Source organism: Taurulus bubalis, assembly GCF_910589615.1.
Source record: "Taurulus bubalis genome assembly, chromosome: 11".
NCBI lineage: Eukaryota > Metazoa > Chordata > Actinopteri > Perciformes > Cottidae > Taurulus > Taurulus bubalis.
The window spans coordinates 9,030,113-9,044,073 of NC_136599.1; the positions used below are offsets into that span (position 1 = coordinate 9,030,113).

A 13,961-nucleotide genomic window follows, 5' to 3' on the forward strand; every position below is an offset into this window, starting at 1 on the left:
CACACACACACATTCACACACCCTCACACATGCACCGCTCACACTCTGCGTTTCTCTCTCCTGCTCTCACCAACACACCGATATGAATCTCCAATGTCCCTCCCTCTACATGCCCCTCCTTGTTCCAATAGGCAATCCATACAAAGCAGAAGGATCCTGCTTCTCTTCTTTCCCTCCTTTATTTTCAACCTCTCTCTCTCTCTCTCTCGCTCTCTTTCTCTGCTGCTGCCTCTCAGACTGTGCAGGGTCCCTGCTCTTTATTGCTCATCCCTCCCATCCCCATCATCCCCTCCCCTCCATCTTTCTCTCTGCGTGCCGGAGAGGAGGGGGGAAGGCAGCGGGTAACTGCTGGTGGTAAAGCAGCAGTACACACACAAGCTGGACCTGCTAAATGAGGGGAGACCGCCGGAGAAAAGATCAGCGGCAGGGAAAGGAAAGCAGGCAGGATTAGTCAGGGATGACAACACCAAAAGGAAAGAAAAAGATTGATGCATGTTTGTGGAGGGAAAAAGACACGGGGTGGGTCAGAGTGTGTTTCCCAAGTGCCTGCTCCCTGTCTCATTTATACAGCTGCCAGAATATAGTTTCATCAAGATCATCCATCTGTCTTCAGCTGTCTATTTGTGTTTGTGCGTGTGTGTGTGTGTGTGTGTGTGTGTGTGTGTGTGTGTGTGTGTGTGTGTGTGTGTGTGTGTGTGTGTGCGTGTGTGGCTCCGTGTGGCTCCTCCTCAGTAGGAGGCTTGGCTTGTTTGTTGCTAAGGTGTTACAATCTTCCTGGCTGTGGTGACACAATCATCTCCGTGTCCTTCCTCCCGCCTCCTCCTCCTCCTCCTCCGGTGGTACATTCTGTATTGCAATCACTCCCAGGATCTCTGTATCAAAATGGTGTTTCTCTGTGCGTGAGCGCTTCATTGCGTCGTACATGTGAGTGAAAGAGAGTTCCTGTGAGGTTATTGATCTGTCGTCTATTGCCTGCTACGGTATGTGTTCATTAGCAGAATGAGTAAGCTCTGGGCTCAAAGCATGAAGCGGAGCATATTGGACATCAATAGTTGACCACAGAATGCGCAAAATATTAAACAGATGCTGTTATTTCAAACAAACCCATTTAAACAGAGCATAGAAATATTCCATATGAAGTCGATGAAAGAAATCAATATACTCTTTTAGAGATACAGTAACTCATCTACAAGTAAAACCTGTGTTTCAAGTATGTTACTTATACAATTTGAGAAATAAAAAGGACTGTGAGTATTTCCTTATTCATTGTTCGGTCCATTATTTTCTCAATCGATTAACCGTTTAGTCTGAAAACACCAGGATATAGTCAAAGATTTCCTCGAAACCAAGTTGATGTCATCAAATGTCACATTTATCCAACCAACGTCCATCCCCCCCAAATAAATTAGATTTTTATCATTCAAGACAAAGAAAAGCAGCAAATTATCATATTTGAGAGGGTAGAACATAAAATAGTTAGGATTATTTGAATAATTAAGCCATTTTCCCAAAACTTGAAATAGATAAAATGTTCAATCAACTTCATCGTTAAGAAACAAATGAAAAAAAGATAAACTGCTACAATTATGACGCATGCTACAACAGAAACACTGCAGCAAACATAATTACACACATCCATCACTTGAATTATTATCTGGTGTAATTTCATGTTAATTACGCTCTGATTTAAAAAAAAAAATCCTTGAAGTGAAATCAGAGGATGCTTTTTCCCCACAGTGCACCAGTCTCAGCCTCCCACCATCATCCCATAATACACGATCTGACTGTCCACCTGCTCGGCCCACTCCCCCCTCCCCTCCACCAGTCAGTGAGAGGGCAATAACTACTCTCACTGAATACAAAAGACCTCTGACAACCAAGCGCCTTTGGCTCAAGGGGAAAAACACACGACCTGAGAGAGGACCGCGGAAGATTCATGAACCTCAGATGGGATGCTGCTTTTTAGATAGAAAATCCAAACGCACTTTCAGGGTGACTTTATATGTGAGTAAAAATCAATTTTGCCACACAGTGAGAACATGCAGCTTGCAGCATGCAGCACATCGAATCTAAAAAAATAAATAGACACCTGCATGTAACACAATATATCACACAAACACAGCAAAAAATATCAGTCGCCTTTAAGCGGACACTTTTTAGAAACACTCTTTGTGAAGAGACTCACATGCATACAGAGAAAGCACACATACGCATTAACACCTATGGGCGGGTGCTGTCAGTTGGACAGTGGCCAAGGGCAGTGGTCATGCTGGGTGGTTTTTCATTTCTCCTTCACTGGGAGCTGTCCTTCCTGTCTTTCCCCTCAGCTCTGCTGCTCTGCTGCCATGCAGCAGTGAACACATACCAGTCAAATTCACATTTAAATGTCTTCATTTAGCTCCCCCTGACCTCTTTTCTCCATCTCTTTCCCCCCCAGCCTTTCCTTGGCAGACAGTCATTCGACCACATCCCACTCACTTTTTAGGTCCAAAGAGAGGTGGCTCTCTTTCCAGAAGCGGTGAACTCAACACTCACAGATCCAGGCCCCACTGAGGATACACTGACTTTGATCCTCACTCCAGCAGCCTAATTATATCCCCCCCAAAAAATGTGCTGAATGTTTAACACATAGGGAAAGTGCTTCTCAGAGCGTCTCAAGATCTGCCAGATCCCCCCCAAAAAAACGCAAAGCACTCCCAAAATCCATCAGGGAGCTGATTGATCTTAAATTTACACACAAACAGTGGGCTGATGAATTAATGGATGAAATCAAAAGGTATGCTGGTTATTTCATAAGGTTATTGCACCAGTCTGACCACGCCAGTGGTGTAAAGTACATTTACTCAATTCAATTTAGAGGCGTGTGTACTTTACATGAGTATAATTTGTAATACTTTATACTCCAATATTGTACGTTTTACTCCACTCTGGAATGTTCTGGAGTAGATGTTTAAAGTAGAATAAAATATGAATACTCAAGTATTTTTGTGAAATGATCTTGGCTACAATGCCAAGCAAACATTTGAGCCTTCAATATTCATAGAGGAGCTTGATGCTCAACAGCAACAGGATGTTACAGATCACTTTTGAAGCTTTCTTTGGAAATACTCGAGCACCTCAACATTGTACTGAAGTATCACACTTCAGTACCTATACTTTCCATCAATTCTACAGTATATAGAATTCTATATAGAATTGAATCTAATTCTCTATAGAATTGAATATAATTCTATATAGAATTTAATCCAATTCTAGTAAATGATCATCATGTAGAGTTAAATATGAACACTAAATATATATATTTTTTTAATCTGAAATCTGATTATTAACTCTGAGGCAAGAGTAGATTGTACTCTATTTAGACTGGGACCAAATGTTATATTTTTTAGAGTATATATTTTTTTCAATTTGAGTCAAATTTACTTTGAGAAATTTACTGTGTAACTTCTTTTTTAAAACCCTAACCTCCTTAATTAACACTCTGAAAGGCCATTTTGCATAGCGAGCACTTTCACTTTTGATATACTTTGCTGGTAACTTATGTACTTTTGCTTAGGTAGTTTTGAATGCCTAACTTCTACTTGTAACAGAGTATTCTTACACTAGTATTACCAAATATGGGATCTAAATACTTCCTCCATTACAGGAATTGTGTATCTTCAACAGAAAAAGGATGCAGAAAAAGGATGCAGATGACGTCCAAACTCGGGGAGTTGGACGGCAGTAACACTTTGTGCCACATTAACAAGAAACGGTGGGAAGTAGAGATATGAGGAAATGATGTAAAACTGATCGGCTTTACGTGTGAAGGCCCTGCTCGTCTGAAAGGAAGTGGCTTTGAGGGCGGCTGCAGATTGGCAGACAGGAAGTAGGCCGCACAGCAGGTCTCATCCTGCTGCCATGGCGATGGCTGCTGAGGGATGTTGCCATTGGTTGCCCGTGTCCAGACGCTGACTGATAGATAAATGCCGCTACGTATCAGATGCCGAGTGGTGAATTTTTGCCCTTGGAGTGAAATGAAAATGATCAACTTCTCTGAAATAGACACGCTGACTGACACAGGAAGCACAGGAGAAGATATCGATCACCAGCGCTGCCGTGTTCCCCCACCCCGCCACTATTGTTGATGAGAGAAAGGCCAAACTCACTGAGAACCAAAGTCAGCTCAAGATATTTCCTGTTTATCATATCAAGAAATGCATTAAAGTGAACACCTTGAGAGTCAGAGCATCCACCAAATTCTGACAATCTGTCTTTAAGAACTTTAGCATAATATGTCGCTTTCTCCTCGAGACGCAACAATGAAAGAAGGACGAGCTCACCTTGAATGCTGTGGAGGTAAACTTTAAGTCCTGAGCGCAGCTGTTGATCTGTAACTCTTTCAAACTGCTTGAAAAGTCTGTTGATTGCACTCTGGAGGGACGCATGCCTCTTGATCTCTGCTCTTATTGCACAGGAGTTTACTGATTTGCTGCCGCTGTTCATCCTGACACATGAATCTCTTCGTAAACTGAAGCTAAAGTGCCTCGCTTCAGCCCATTTGAACTCCTGGCTTGTTTGTTCTCCAAGATGAACACAGACTTTAAGACACAGAAGCAGCAGAAAAAGAAGCGACGGCCGCTGCTTAGGGTTTCTCTCTCGCACTCTTCTACACCACAAAAGTCAGCGTATGACAATGTGTGTCTCGGTTTCCTCTGCAGGTTTGAACTGAACTGAATTCACTTCCTTATTTCAAACCATATTCTCACGAAACGGTCGCTCTGACTGCTGTCGTGGCCACACCATTGAAAAGACACCATTTATTTCACGTAACATGCTGTGCTGCTACTAAAAAAGAATCAATTATGTATAAAGATTATAATTATCACACTTGTTTTGTGAAATGTTCTTGGCTACAATGTCAATCAAGCAGTGTCTTATTCAATATTAATAGAGCAGCTCGATGCTCCAAAGCAACAGGATGTTACAGTTTGGCTTTCTTTCGTAGAGTGCTGCTCTGTGCAACTGTGGAAAACAAACAGATTTATTTGTGAATAAATGACTGCTAATGTCAAACATTTCTCTGTCTTTGTCATGTTGTATCACAGATGTCTTCCTGGTGTATTACCAAGCTTATTGTGTAATCCTTGTGTAACTGGTGTCCTGCTATCATCACAGAGAGCCTGCTGAAAATACTCACTGTGCTCACACAGACTGGGAATCCGGTTCTCCAGTCCTCTGTCATTTTTATTGTTTAAATGTTTTGTTTTCACCATTTTAAAGACACATCTTTACTTGCAAAGTAGAAATCACAACCGGTTTATCATTCCAGACGAAGAGAAAAATAGCAAAGATAAATTATTAAATATAAAAAAGAAGTCATTTATAGTTAAACTACAGAAGTATCCAGTTTCATCGGTGTAAATGCCAAACAACACAAATTTAATGTTCAACTTAACCATAAGGGCATGTAAAAAAATTGGACTACATATGGGTTATAGTGTCACCTGTGTTGTGGCAGAGGGAACAAAGAGGGTCAAACATTTAAAGACTTCCTACACTCAAAAGTGTGTTTCTCTTATTACATTTCATTTGGCTGACGCTTTTATCCAAAGCAACTTACATTTTTGCTCTATACACCGCAGACACAGGAATGGGGAGCAATTAAGGGGTTAAGTGTCTTGCTCAAGGACACAACAGCTCGAACCTCCAACCCTCTGATTGAAAGACGGGCATGCTAACCACTTAGCCACAGTCATCTTATTGAGGTAAACCTTGCAGAATAATGTGTGTGAATAGTTTGATACCAGGAAGCTGTCTCGTCTGCTAATAGGGAAAAAGTCTTCCTTCGTTTATCTTAGTTTAAAAGCCAATCATGGTCCAATATGCAACTTACATAAGTGTGTTGTGAAAACTTGAACCCTTTAGTGTCTACCAGTGAAACTATAAATAAATATACTACATTTGCATATTCATGGTCTCTGGATTTTTCCAATTAGTGTGTTTACATGTTCACTAGTTTCCCGTTATGTGTTGTAAACATCTCATTGTGGTTTCAGAGGGATGAGCCATTGGAGATGTGGAGATGCTACCAAGAGACCTTTGATACTGTGGCATGTTAACAGTGTATCCAGGTTTCTGAACATGTTCCAATTGTAAATTATATCTGCAAACACTCTAATGGTTCACTGTTCTCTTTCAGCTACTAACTAGCTTTAAAGGCATTTTTATTCATTTCAAAAGCATTACAAATTCAAGAAAATGTCGGAAATAAAGACAACAGACGATAAAGAGATACCTTTTTATGGGTTATTTATAACAATATTAGTTGCTACTTCAACAACATACATACATAACAATCTTCCTGTGATCCATATCAAACTATACAGTGTGTTAATGATAAATAGTGTTTGCATGAACTTCCTTTAAAGTGACAATATCACACTTACAGACACCCCAATATAATTATATCGAAACACTTGACATACAGTCTTCAAATGTAAAACATAAACATGTGTAAATGTTAACTAATTTGCACACAAATATTTAGTAGTGTTGTGATCGGAGGGGTATGTTGTTTCTTGCAATCTGCAACATTACCACTAGATGTCACTAAATCTCACCCTGTCCCTTCAGACAAGGGTGCTTTAGCCGAGAATATGTCAACAAAGCAGACTACAAATTAGCACAAATCACTGTTCTGTCTTCTTCTTCTTCTTTTTCTTCTTGGAACTGGATGATGCGTGAATCGCGTGACCAATCAAGCATTTTTAATTTCCGGTGACGCCGCTTTCCCTTTAACTCTCTGGGTCCATCCTATAACTGCCGGCATATGGCTGACACGCTGACGTCAGCTGCGGCGCAGACGTCGTCAGCGACGCCCTCTCCGCTGACCAGAAACACTTGTGTCCAGACGTCAGCGCTTGGGAGAGCCCGACAGCCCTGTGTGTGTGTTTTTTTGTAATTAACTCTCATTCATTAGTCGATAGAGCTTTTTCGAATATGGTCTGTGGCGGGTTCACCTGTTCCAAAAATGCTCTCTGTTCCCTGAATGTGGTTTACATGGTAAGTGAACAAAATGGATCACGATGCTAACTGCTAGCTTCTGATCGAACTAGCTAGCATAGCTTAGCGTTATGTTATATGATTGTGCCCTTTTGTTTTCCACTCTTCTGTTTTTAATTCTCAGACGATCACTGGTATGGAATCATATATGTTTATTGTATATTTAGAAGTGGAGTTGTTTTTAGTGTACGTTCAGTAACTAGACATACATGTAGCGTTAGATATGCTTTAGCTAACCTTAGTTAGCTTTCACCATTATGTGCCTGGTGCTACCGTTAGCTGGGAGGCCAGCTGACCCCAAATGTTATCTCCCGCAGCTTGCCTCCTTGTCAGTCACCCGAGCATGTTGCAACAATATCTCAGGTGTTTGTGAGTCAGTCAGGTGAGTTGTGATAGTGAACATGTAACAGCTAGCTAGCTAGCTAACGTTCACGTAAACCCACCGTGAACGGTTCAGTGCTGTCGTAAACTCACCCCTTTCTGTAACTTGACATTGTGAAGAATGTTTTCGTAGAGATTGGACCTTGTGGTGAATTGTAAGGCTGTGGTTTGTCGTGTTGTACTGTATTGTTTTATCTTGTTACTTTGCTTTCTTTCGCATATGTGAATAAGGAAGACAAAATGCTAGAATCACCATCTCACATAAAGTACAAACTCACAATGGGCCTGAGTCTATAAAACGACAAGTAGCATAGTTGTCTGTCAACAAACACTGAAGTAGGATTGTATTTGTTGCATTGCATCATATCGTACAGCTGTTTCTATTGTTCTTGTCACTGTGACACTGCTGCCTGGTGTTACTGATGTGTTTACCTTAATTGTTAACTGTTTGTTGCAACTGTTGTTGGTTGGTGCCTGCCAGTGGGCAACCGTACATCACTGCCTAAATGCTCTGACATGTATTTACATCTGTCTCTTTATATTGTGTCGAGCTGAAAAGATTAGTCAAGTTAATCCATAGCAAATGGGAATATTTTGATAACTGATTGCTCGTTTAAGTCGTATTTCTAACCAGCATACCAAACATGTGATGGCCTCAGCTTCTCAAATATGGCAAACAGCATTTATCTGTCTTCTATAATAAACTGAAAATCTTTGGATTTTCGACAGTTAGTTAGACAAAAAATGATATTTAAAGACATTGTCTGGGCTAGTGGGAAATTGTGGTGGGCATTTCCCATCTTTTTACATTTAATATACCAGATAATCAATTGTTTTTATTGCAATCTGTCAGATGAATTAGTAATGTTAGTTGCAGCCCTCATTGTGGTATACTTTCATCTCCGGTTTTATTTTATACAATATCTTGATCATGTCACCACTGTGTATAACTAACACGTCAAGTTTTGAGTTACTCACTTTTACCTGCTGTCTTTTTTTATTTTAAAGTCTGCCAGGTTCGCACTTTGTGAAATACATAGGACAGGAGTAACTTTACATTGTTTGCCTGCTGTTGTGACACACTGCTGAAATAAACACTTGAGACACGACCCACCCAGTCAGAAAACTTTGGAACATGTACACATGCCACCAATCATGTTGACAGCTGAGTCACTGTGACTGTCACGAGTGTGATGATGTAGTTGCTGTGTAAAATCATAGCAGTGACGGCAGTGAAAGAAGACCTATAGGACAAATGGTACCTTTTTAATGAAAAGATGAACCTCCTGGGTCAGACATGACGAATAATAGTTCTGTAATGTTTTGTCAGCGCCAATCAAAGGTAAAATGACAAGCCAATAGTATTGCAGAATATAAGCAGGACTTTTCTGTCATCAATTAAATAAATAAAACAATGAACTCAATGTTATTAATTTGATTCGGGTCATTGAAAATATATAAAAGGAAAAAAAGATTGCCTAGAGGCCAGCAGTCTAATTGCCTCAAGCCATGTGAAAAAAACGTTAACAATGAACTCTAACTACGCCGGCCGGATTCTTTCACTGTGTTGCTGTTCTTCCACTGCATTACTAATTAGTTTTTTTTGTAGCAGTTTAACTTTATTAAAAAAACTAACCGGTGTTTGCGGTAATCAAAACTTAGTACCATGATCACGTGACGAGCTCAGTCCCATCAGATGCACACTGCCTCAGCTGACTCTGGTCAACTTCCTTCCCTCTTCTCCCTTTAGCTGGTTGGGCTGCTGCTAATTGGAGTAGCAGCATGGGGGAAGGGGTTCGGCTTGGTTTCGAGCATCCACATCATCGGAGGGGTCATCGCAGTGGGTGTCTTCCTGCTGCTTATCGCTATTGTCGGACTCATCGGAGCAATACACCACCACCAAGTCATGCTTTTCTTTGTATCCTTTCCTCTTGATGACATTGATGCACAGATGATTTAGTTGCAGTGTACAGTGATTTTGAAAATGTGGCCACTGTGTTTTGTGTTTCTTTTCCATGTTATTTCACTGTTGTTTCTTTAACCTTTTGTTCCAAGTACATGGTCATTCTTTTCATCGTTTTCCTGTTCCAATTCGGAGTTTCTTGTTCCTGCTTGGCAATGAACCGCGGACAGCAGGTGAGAAAACTCAAATGTAACAGTTTGTCAATACATGTCAATATTAAAACATGTTTATATCTGCATAGATACATTTTTGTGACTTTTTACAAGAGATTTGCTTCATTCTATTTGTCTTGTTTGCTTCTCCAGGAGGCACTTCTGAACTCTGCTTGGTCAATAATGGAAAACAAGACCAAGACCGACCTAGAGAGCCGGCTGAACTGCTGTGGGCTGCTCAACGTCACTGACAGCCGGGAACAGTTTGCTCTGGACTTGCAGAACTGCCCTGCTGTGAGTCTTAGATATCACATTTTTTCTTAGAAAACCTGCTTCAACTGCACACAGTCCTGAGTTACTGCATGATTAAACTGTATCTTTATGTTTCCGTTTCCTTCACCTTGCATACATTGTGTTCATTTTAAATACAATGTTCAACTGCATCATAAATAAATACTGTAGTTTCACAGTATATTTCCTGTTGCACAACATGCCCCACTGAACAGAAGTCACATAAGCGTTTCCCTTAAGTTAAAGTTAATTTTTTTTTCTGTAGTTCTCGGAATAGATTTTGGTATGTAATTCTGATCTATCCAACAAACAATTGACTCATACTGCTGAAGACTAAAAGCCTTTTATTCTTTTCTATTTTTTTGTGTGTCTTTTCCTCCAGTTATGCAAAAAGAACACTGGCTGTTACTCCTGCGGGGATATGATGTTGACTCATGCAACTGAGGCTCTGAAGATCCTCGGGGGCGTCGGGCTCTTCTTCAGCTTCACAGAGGTGAGTGTCCGGTCTCCAAACCGAGATCTGCTAACCACCCACTCATTTAATCAGTCTATTAAGTCTTTGAAGGATGAAAGAAAGACACTGAATTGAGTTTAACGTTGCTACTGATTTAGCCTCAAAGGATGTGCGCACATCCTCATGTTCATTTATTTTAGAAGGAGAAAAAAAAAATCCATCCATGATGTCCCCAAACCCCGGCTCTGCTAGCCCATGTCGTTGTGTCCTTGAGCAAGACACTTAACCTCTAATTGCTCCCTGTTGCTGTGTCTACGGTGTATAGAGCAAAACATGTAAGTCGCTTTGGATAAAAGCGTCAGCTAAATGTAATGTAATGTCCACCAAGTTCAAATTGAGGTATCGCATCGGTATAAAAGTCAAAAATCAATTCCTTCTAATATAATTTTCTCAGTCAATGGAGCATATATTTTGGATTAGTTAAACTTTTAGAAACTTTAATGCACACATTTTCACCAGTAAATCAATAACAAACAGTCTTAAAATTAACTTTAGCTTTAACTGAGAAACTATAGCACCCTGTCCAAATGTTGCCAGAGCTCCAGTCGGAAGACCTGGATACTTGTGTATGAAAGGATAACTTGTAATGCCAAGAAGTGTAACTTCTTGACTTCTTTTCTGCTAGTTTCCAACTATATAACTCGAGACCTCTCAGGGGACAGGGAGCCAGAGAGTCCAAATTGAAGGAAGCTATTGTAGTTATTAACAGTGTTTTCCCATCCGTTCTGAGGGAATGTAAACTGCAGAGTTTGCGGGCCGTCGATGGTAGATTAAACTGACTGAATGAACAATACCAAGCGCAAAATGCCAAAAGGGAGTATAATAGGACATAGGAAGAAGCTACCGTTATTGATCAGTGCTCACATGTTCTTGGCTTGGTGGCGTATTAGCAGTTAGCTAGCGCTGTGAGTCGTTATTTTGTCAAAACACACCACATATCTTGGTGATGACGTGCTGATTTATTTAGAAATGGCATTTTCTGGTGTTCTATGCATTTATCTCTTTGCCTGTCGTGTCTTTAACAGATCCTGGGAGTGTGGCTCGCCGTGCGCTACAGGAACCAGAAGGACCCGCGAGCAAACCCAAGTGCTTTCCTATAGTCTGTCCCCCGTACACAGCGCCATAGATGCAATGTCAGACACACTGGCACACATAGTATCATGCACATCTAGAGGCAGACACGTCCCGCATACAATACAGTACTACAACAACACAGAATGGACGAGCGCACGCAGCACCTGACAAACACTGCGAAACAAAACACACACAATACCTTTAACTGAGAAACTACAACAACCTGTCCAGAAATGTTGCTAGAGCGCCAGCCGGAAGACCTGGATACTTGTGTATGAAAGGATAACTTGTAATACCAAGAAGTGTGACTTGTTGGTATCACGACTCAGCCTTGATTTGAGTTCCAGATTTCCTGCTAGTTTCCAACTATGTAACAAGGGATGAGACATCTCTGCATGTGTCCTAGGCCTGCACAGACAAACAGCCTCTCTGTTGATTTATTCCACACACCAACCAAATGACTGTGCCGTGTCCAACAAATTAACTTGTATGCACCTTGAATTCTTTCCTCTTGTCTGCAATGTAGTGCCACCACATAACGACGAATATATTCCTCTGGTCAGTGCTATTGGTGATGTGTAGAATTGTATACCCAACATGTCCAGTGCGACGAGTTTGTGCTCAAAGTCAGCCGAGGGCCAACAGGAGGCAAATACTAGACATGTGTTGTAAAGTAGTTTTTGAATTGTATGTAAATGTTCTTTTTTCAAATGCCACAAATGCCGGGATGTAACAGGATTACGAAGCAAGAATAGATGTTAGGTTGTGTAGTTGTTAGTCTTTCGGGTTCAAAAAAAATGTATGAACTGTAACTGAGCCAACTAACTTTTAACAGTCTGAGAAATTAGGACGCCAATGGACTGCAGCCTTGATGTTGTACATAATCTTTTAGAAATCGCTCTTGATGGGTTTGCCGTGTAGTTGCCCCTATCATAGGGAGGTTTGCCTGCATAGTTGAGGTCTTTGAAGGCCACAATAATCCACCCTTCTTGTATTTAATGTTTCTTTGTGTTGCACAGTGATGTTGCTTAGTATAGCTTTTGGTAGAAAGGCAGATTCAGGTACGTATAATTTGTTTCTGTGTAACTGGAAGACATCATGACAAAAAGAAATACAATTAAGAGCTGTTTTGATTTTTAAATATTTGGGTAAATTTAGCCCAAACTGCTCATTGCAAACCCAATTGTGTTTTTAATAGTGTAAATTGTGAAACTGTGCTCTTGTTTGCAGTTATTTTTCTTATGTTTTAAAAGAATTCTTTTGTGGAATGATTTTGTTCTCATTTCTCATCAGCTTTGTGTTCATCAGTGTTAAATGCTTTGTAAAAAAAATGTGTTAAATATTTTCAGGATCTATTTAAGTTAAGTTTGAGGATGCACATTAGGCTGAATTTATGTTGTAGTTTTGATTTTATCATTTTGTTGCCTAACTTAATGTTTGACATTTCCTGTTTTATAAATCACTGCTCATCAATTCTCTCTTTTAAGATGTGTTTTCTCTTTTTTAATTGCTTTTAACTTAAAGGACTAACACAAACTGTAACTACATGTCTTACTTGAACCTGTCAGCTTGGCTGATATGAATTTCCTGCTGCTGATTTGGAGTCATCGCTGGTGTAAACAAACATTTTGACAGATCTTAAACATCGTTATGCCATATATTAAACCTCACTTTGAATTTGTGTGCACTTGTTATTCAAATGTATCTTACATTTTTGAGACTTAATTTTCCAAATAATAAAACCTCAAATTGAAAACCGTTTCACTCGAGTCAGATTCTTTTCTTCTCTTTAAAAAGAAAAAGCACTAAGTGTAATTATCTTATTAGTTTATTTTATTGAGAGGTCTATTTGAAGTTGACTCAAGTATTGTACTTAAGTACAATGTTGAGGTACTTCACTTGAGTATTTCCATTGAATGCTATTTTATTCTTCTACATATCTGAGTCTAGTTTGTTTACTCCAATACATTTGTCGGACAGCTTTTGTTACTTTGCAGATTTAGTATTAACACATAATAGAATATAACTAACAAATGATGCATTATAGATAAAGCTATCAGCAGAATACAAATACATGAAAATGAGACCTATGTTTACCAGCTGTAAACGTAGGTAATAATAAAGTGATTCAATTCCATTATCCAAATCTATTCTGGGCCGCGGGGGGCGCTGGAACCGATCCCAGCTGACATCGGGCGAAGGCAGGCTTCACCCGGGACGGGTTGCCAGTTTACTGCAGGGCTCATATAGAGACAGACGACCATTCACGCTCACATTCACACCTACGGGCAATTTAGAGTCTCCAATTAACCTAAGCTGCTTGTCTTTGGACTGTGGGAGGAAGCCCCTCTTTCTGTGAGGTGACAGTGCCAGTAGAGTGATGAATACCTTAATGAATCACTATTATAATTCAGCAATGTATATGTATCAGAAATGGGCCTTTCTGCATAATGATTACTTTTACTTTCTGTAATTTTTCAATGCAGGACTCTTTCTTGTAGTCCTTCCACCACTGTTGACTACAAAATGGCTTGTGACATAC

At 40.1% G+C, this 13,961-nt stretch overlaps 1 protein-coding gene across 1 annotated transcript; it reads left to right on the forward strand.

The window, feature by feature from the left end:
• Positions 1-6,981: 6,981 nt before the first annotated feature.
• Positions 6,982-13,173, forward strand: tspan31 (tetraspanin 31; the record flags this gene model as incomplete). Its single annotated transcript, XM_079226844.1, has 6 exons — positions 6,982-7,044; positions 9,176-9,343; positions 9,481-9,561; positions 9,694-9,834; positions 10,214-10,324; positions 11,371-13,173. 6 exons carry the CDS (start codon positions 6,982-6,984, stop codon positions 11,443-11,445), a joined length of 639 nt encoding a protein of 212 aa, XP_079082970.1. The 3' UTR covers positions 11,446-13,173.
• Between the last annotated feature and the right edge of the window lie 788 nt (positions 13,174-13,961).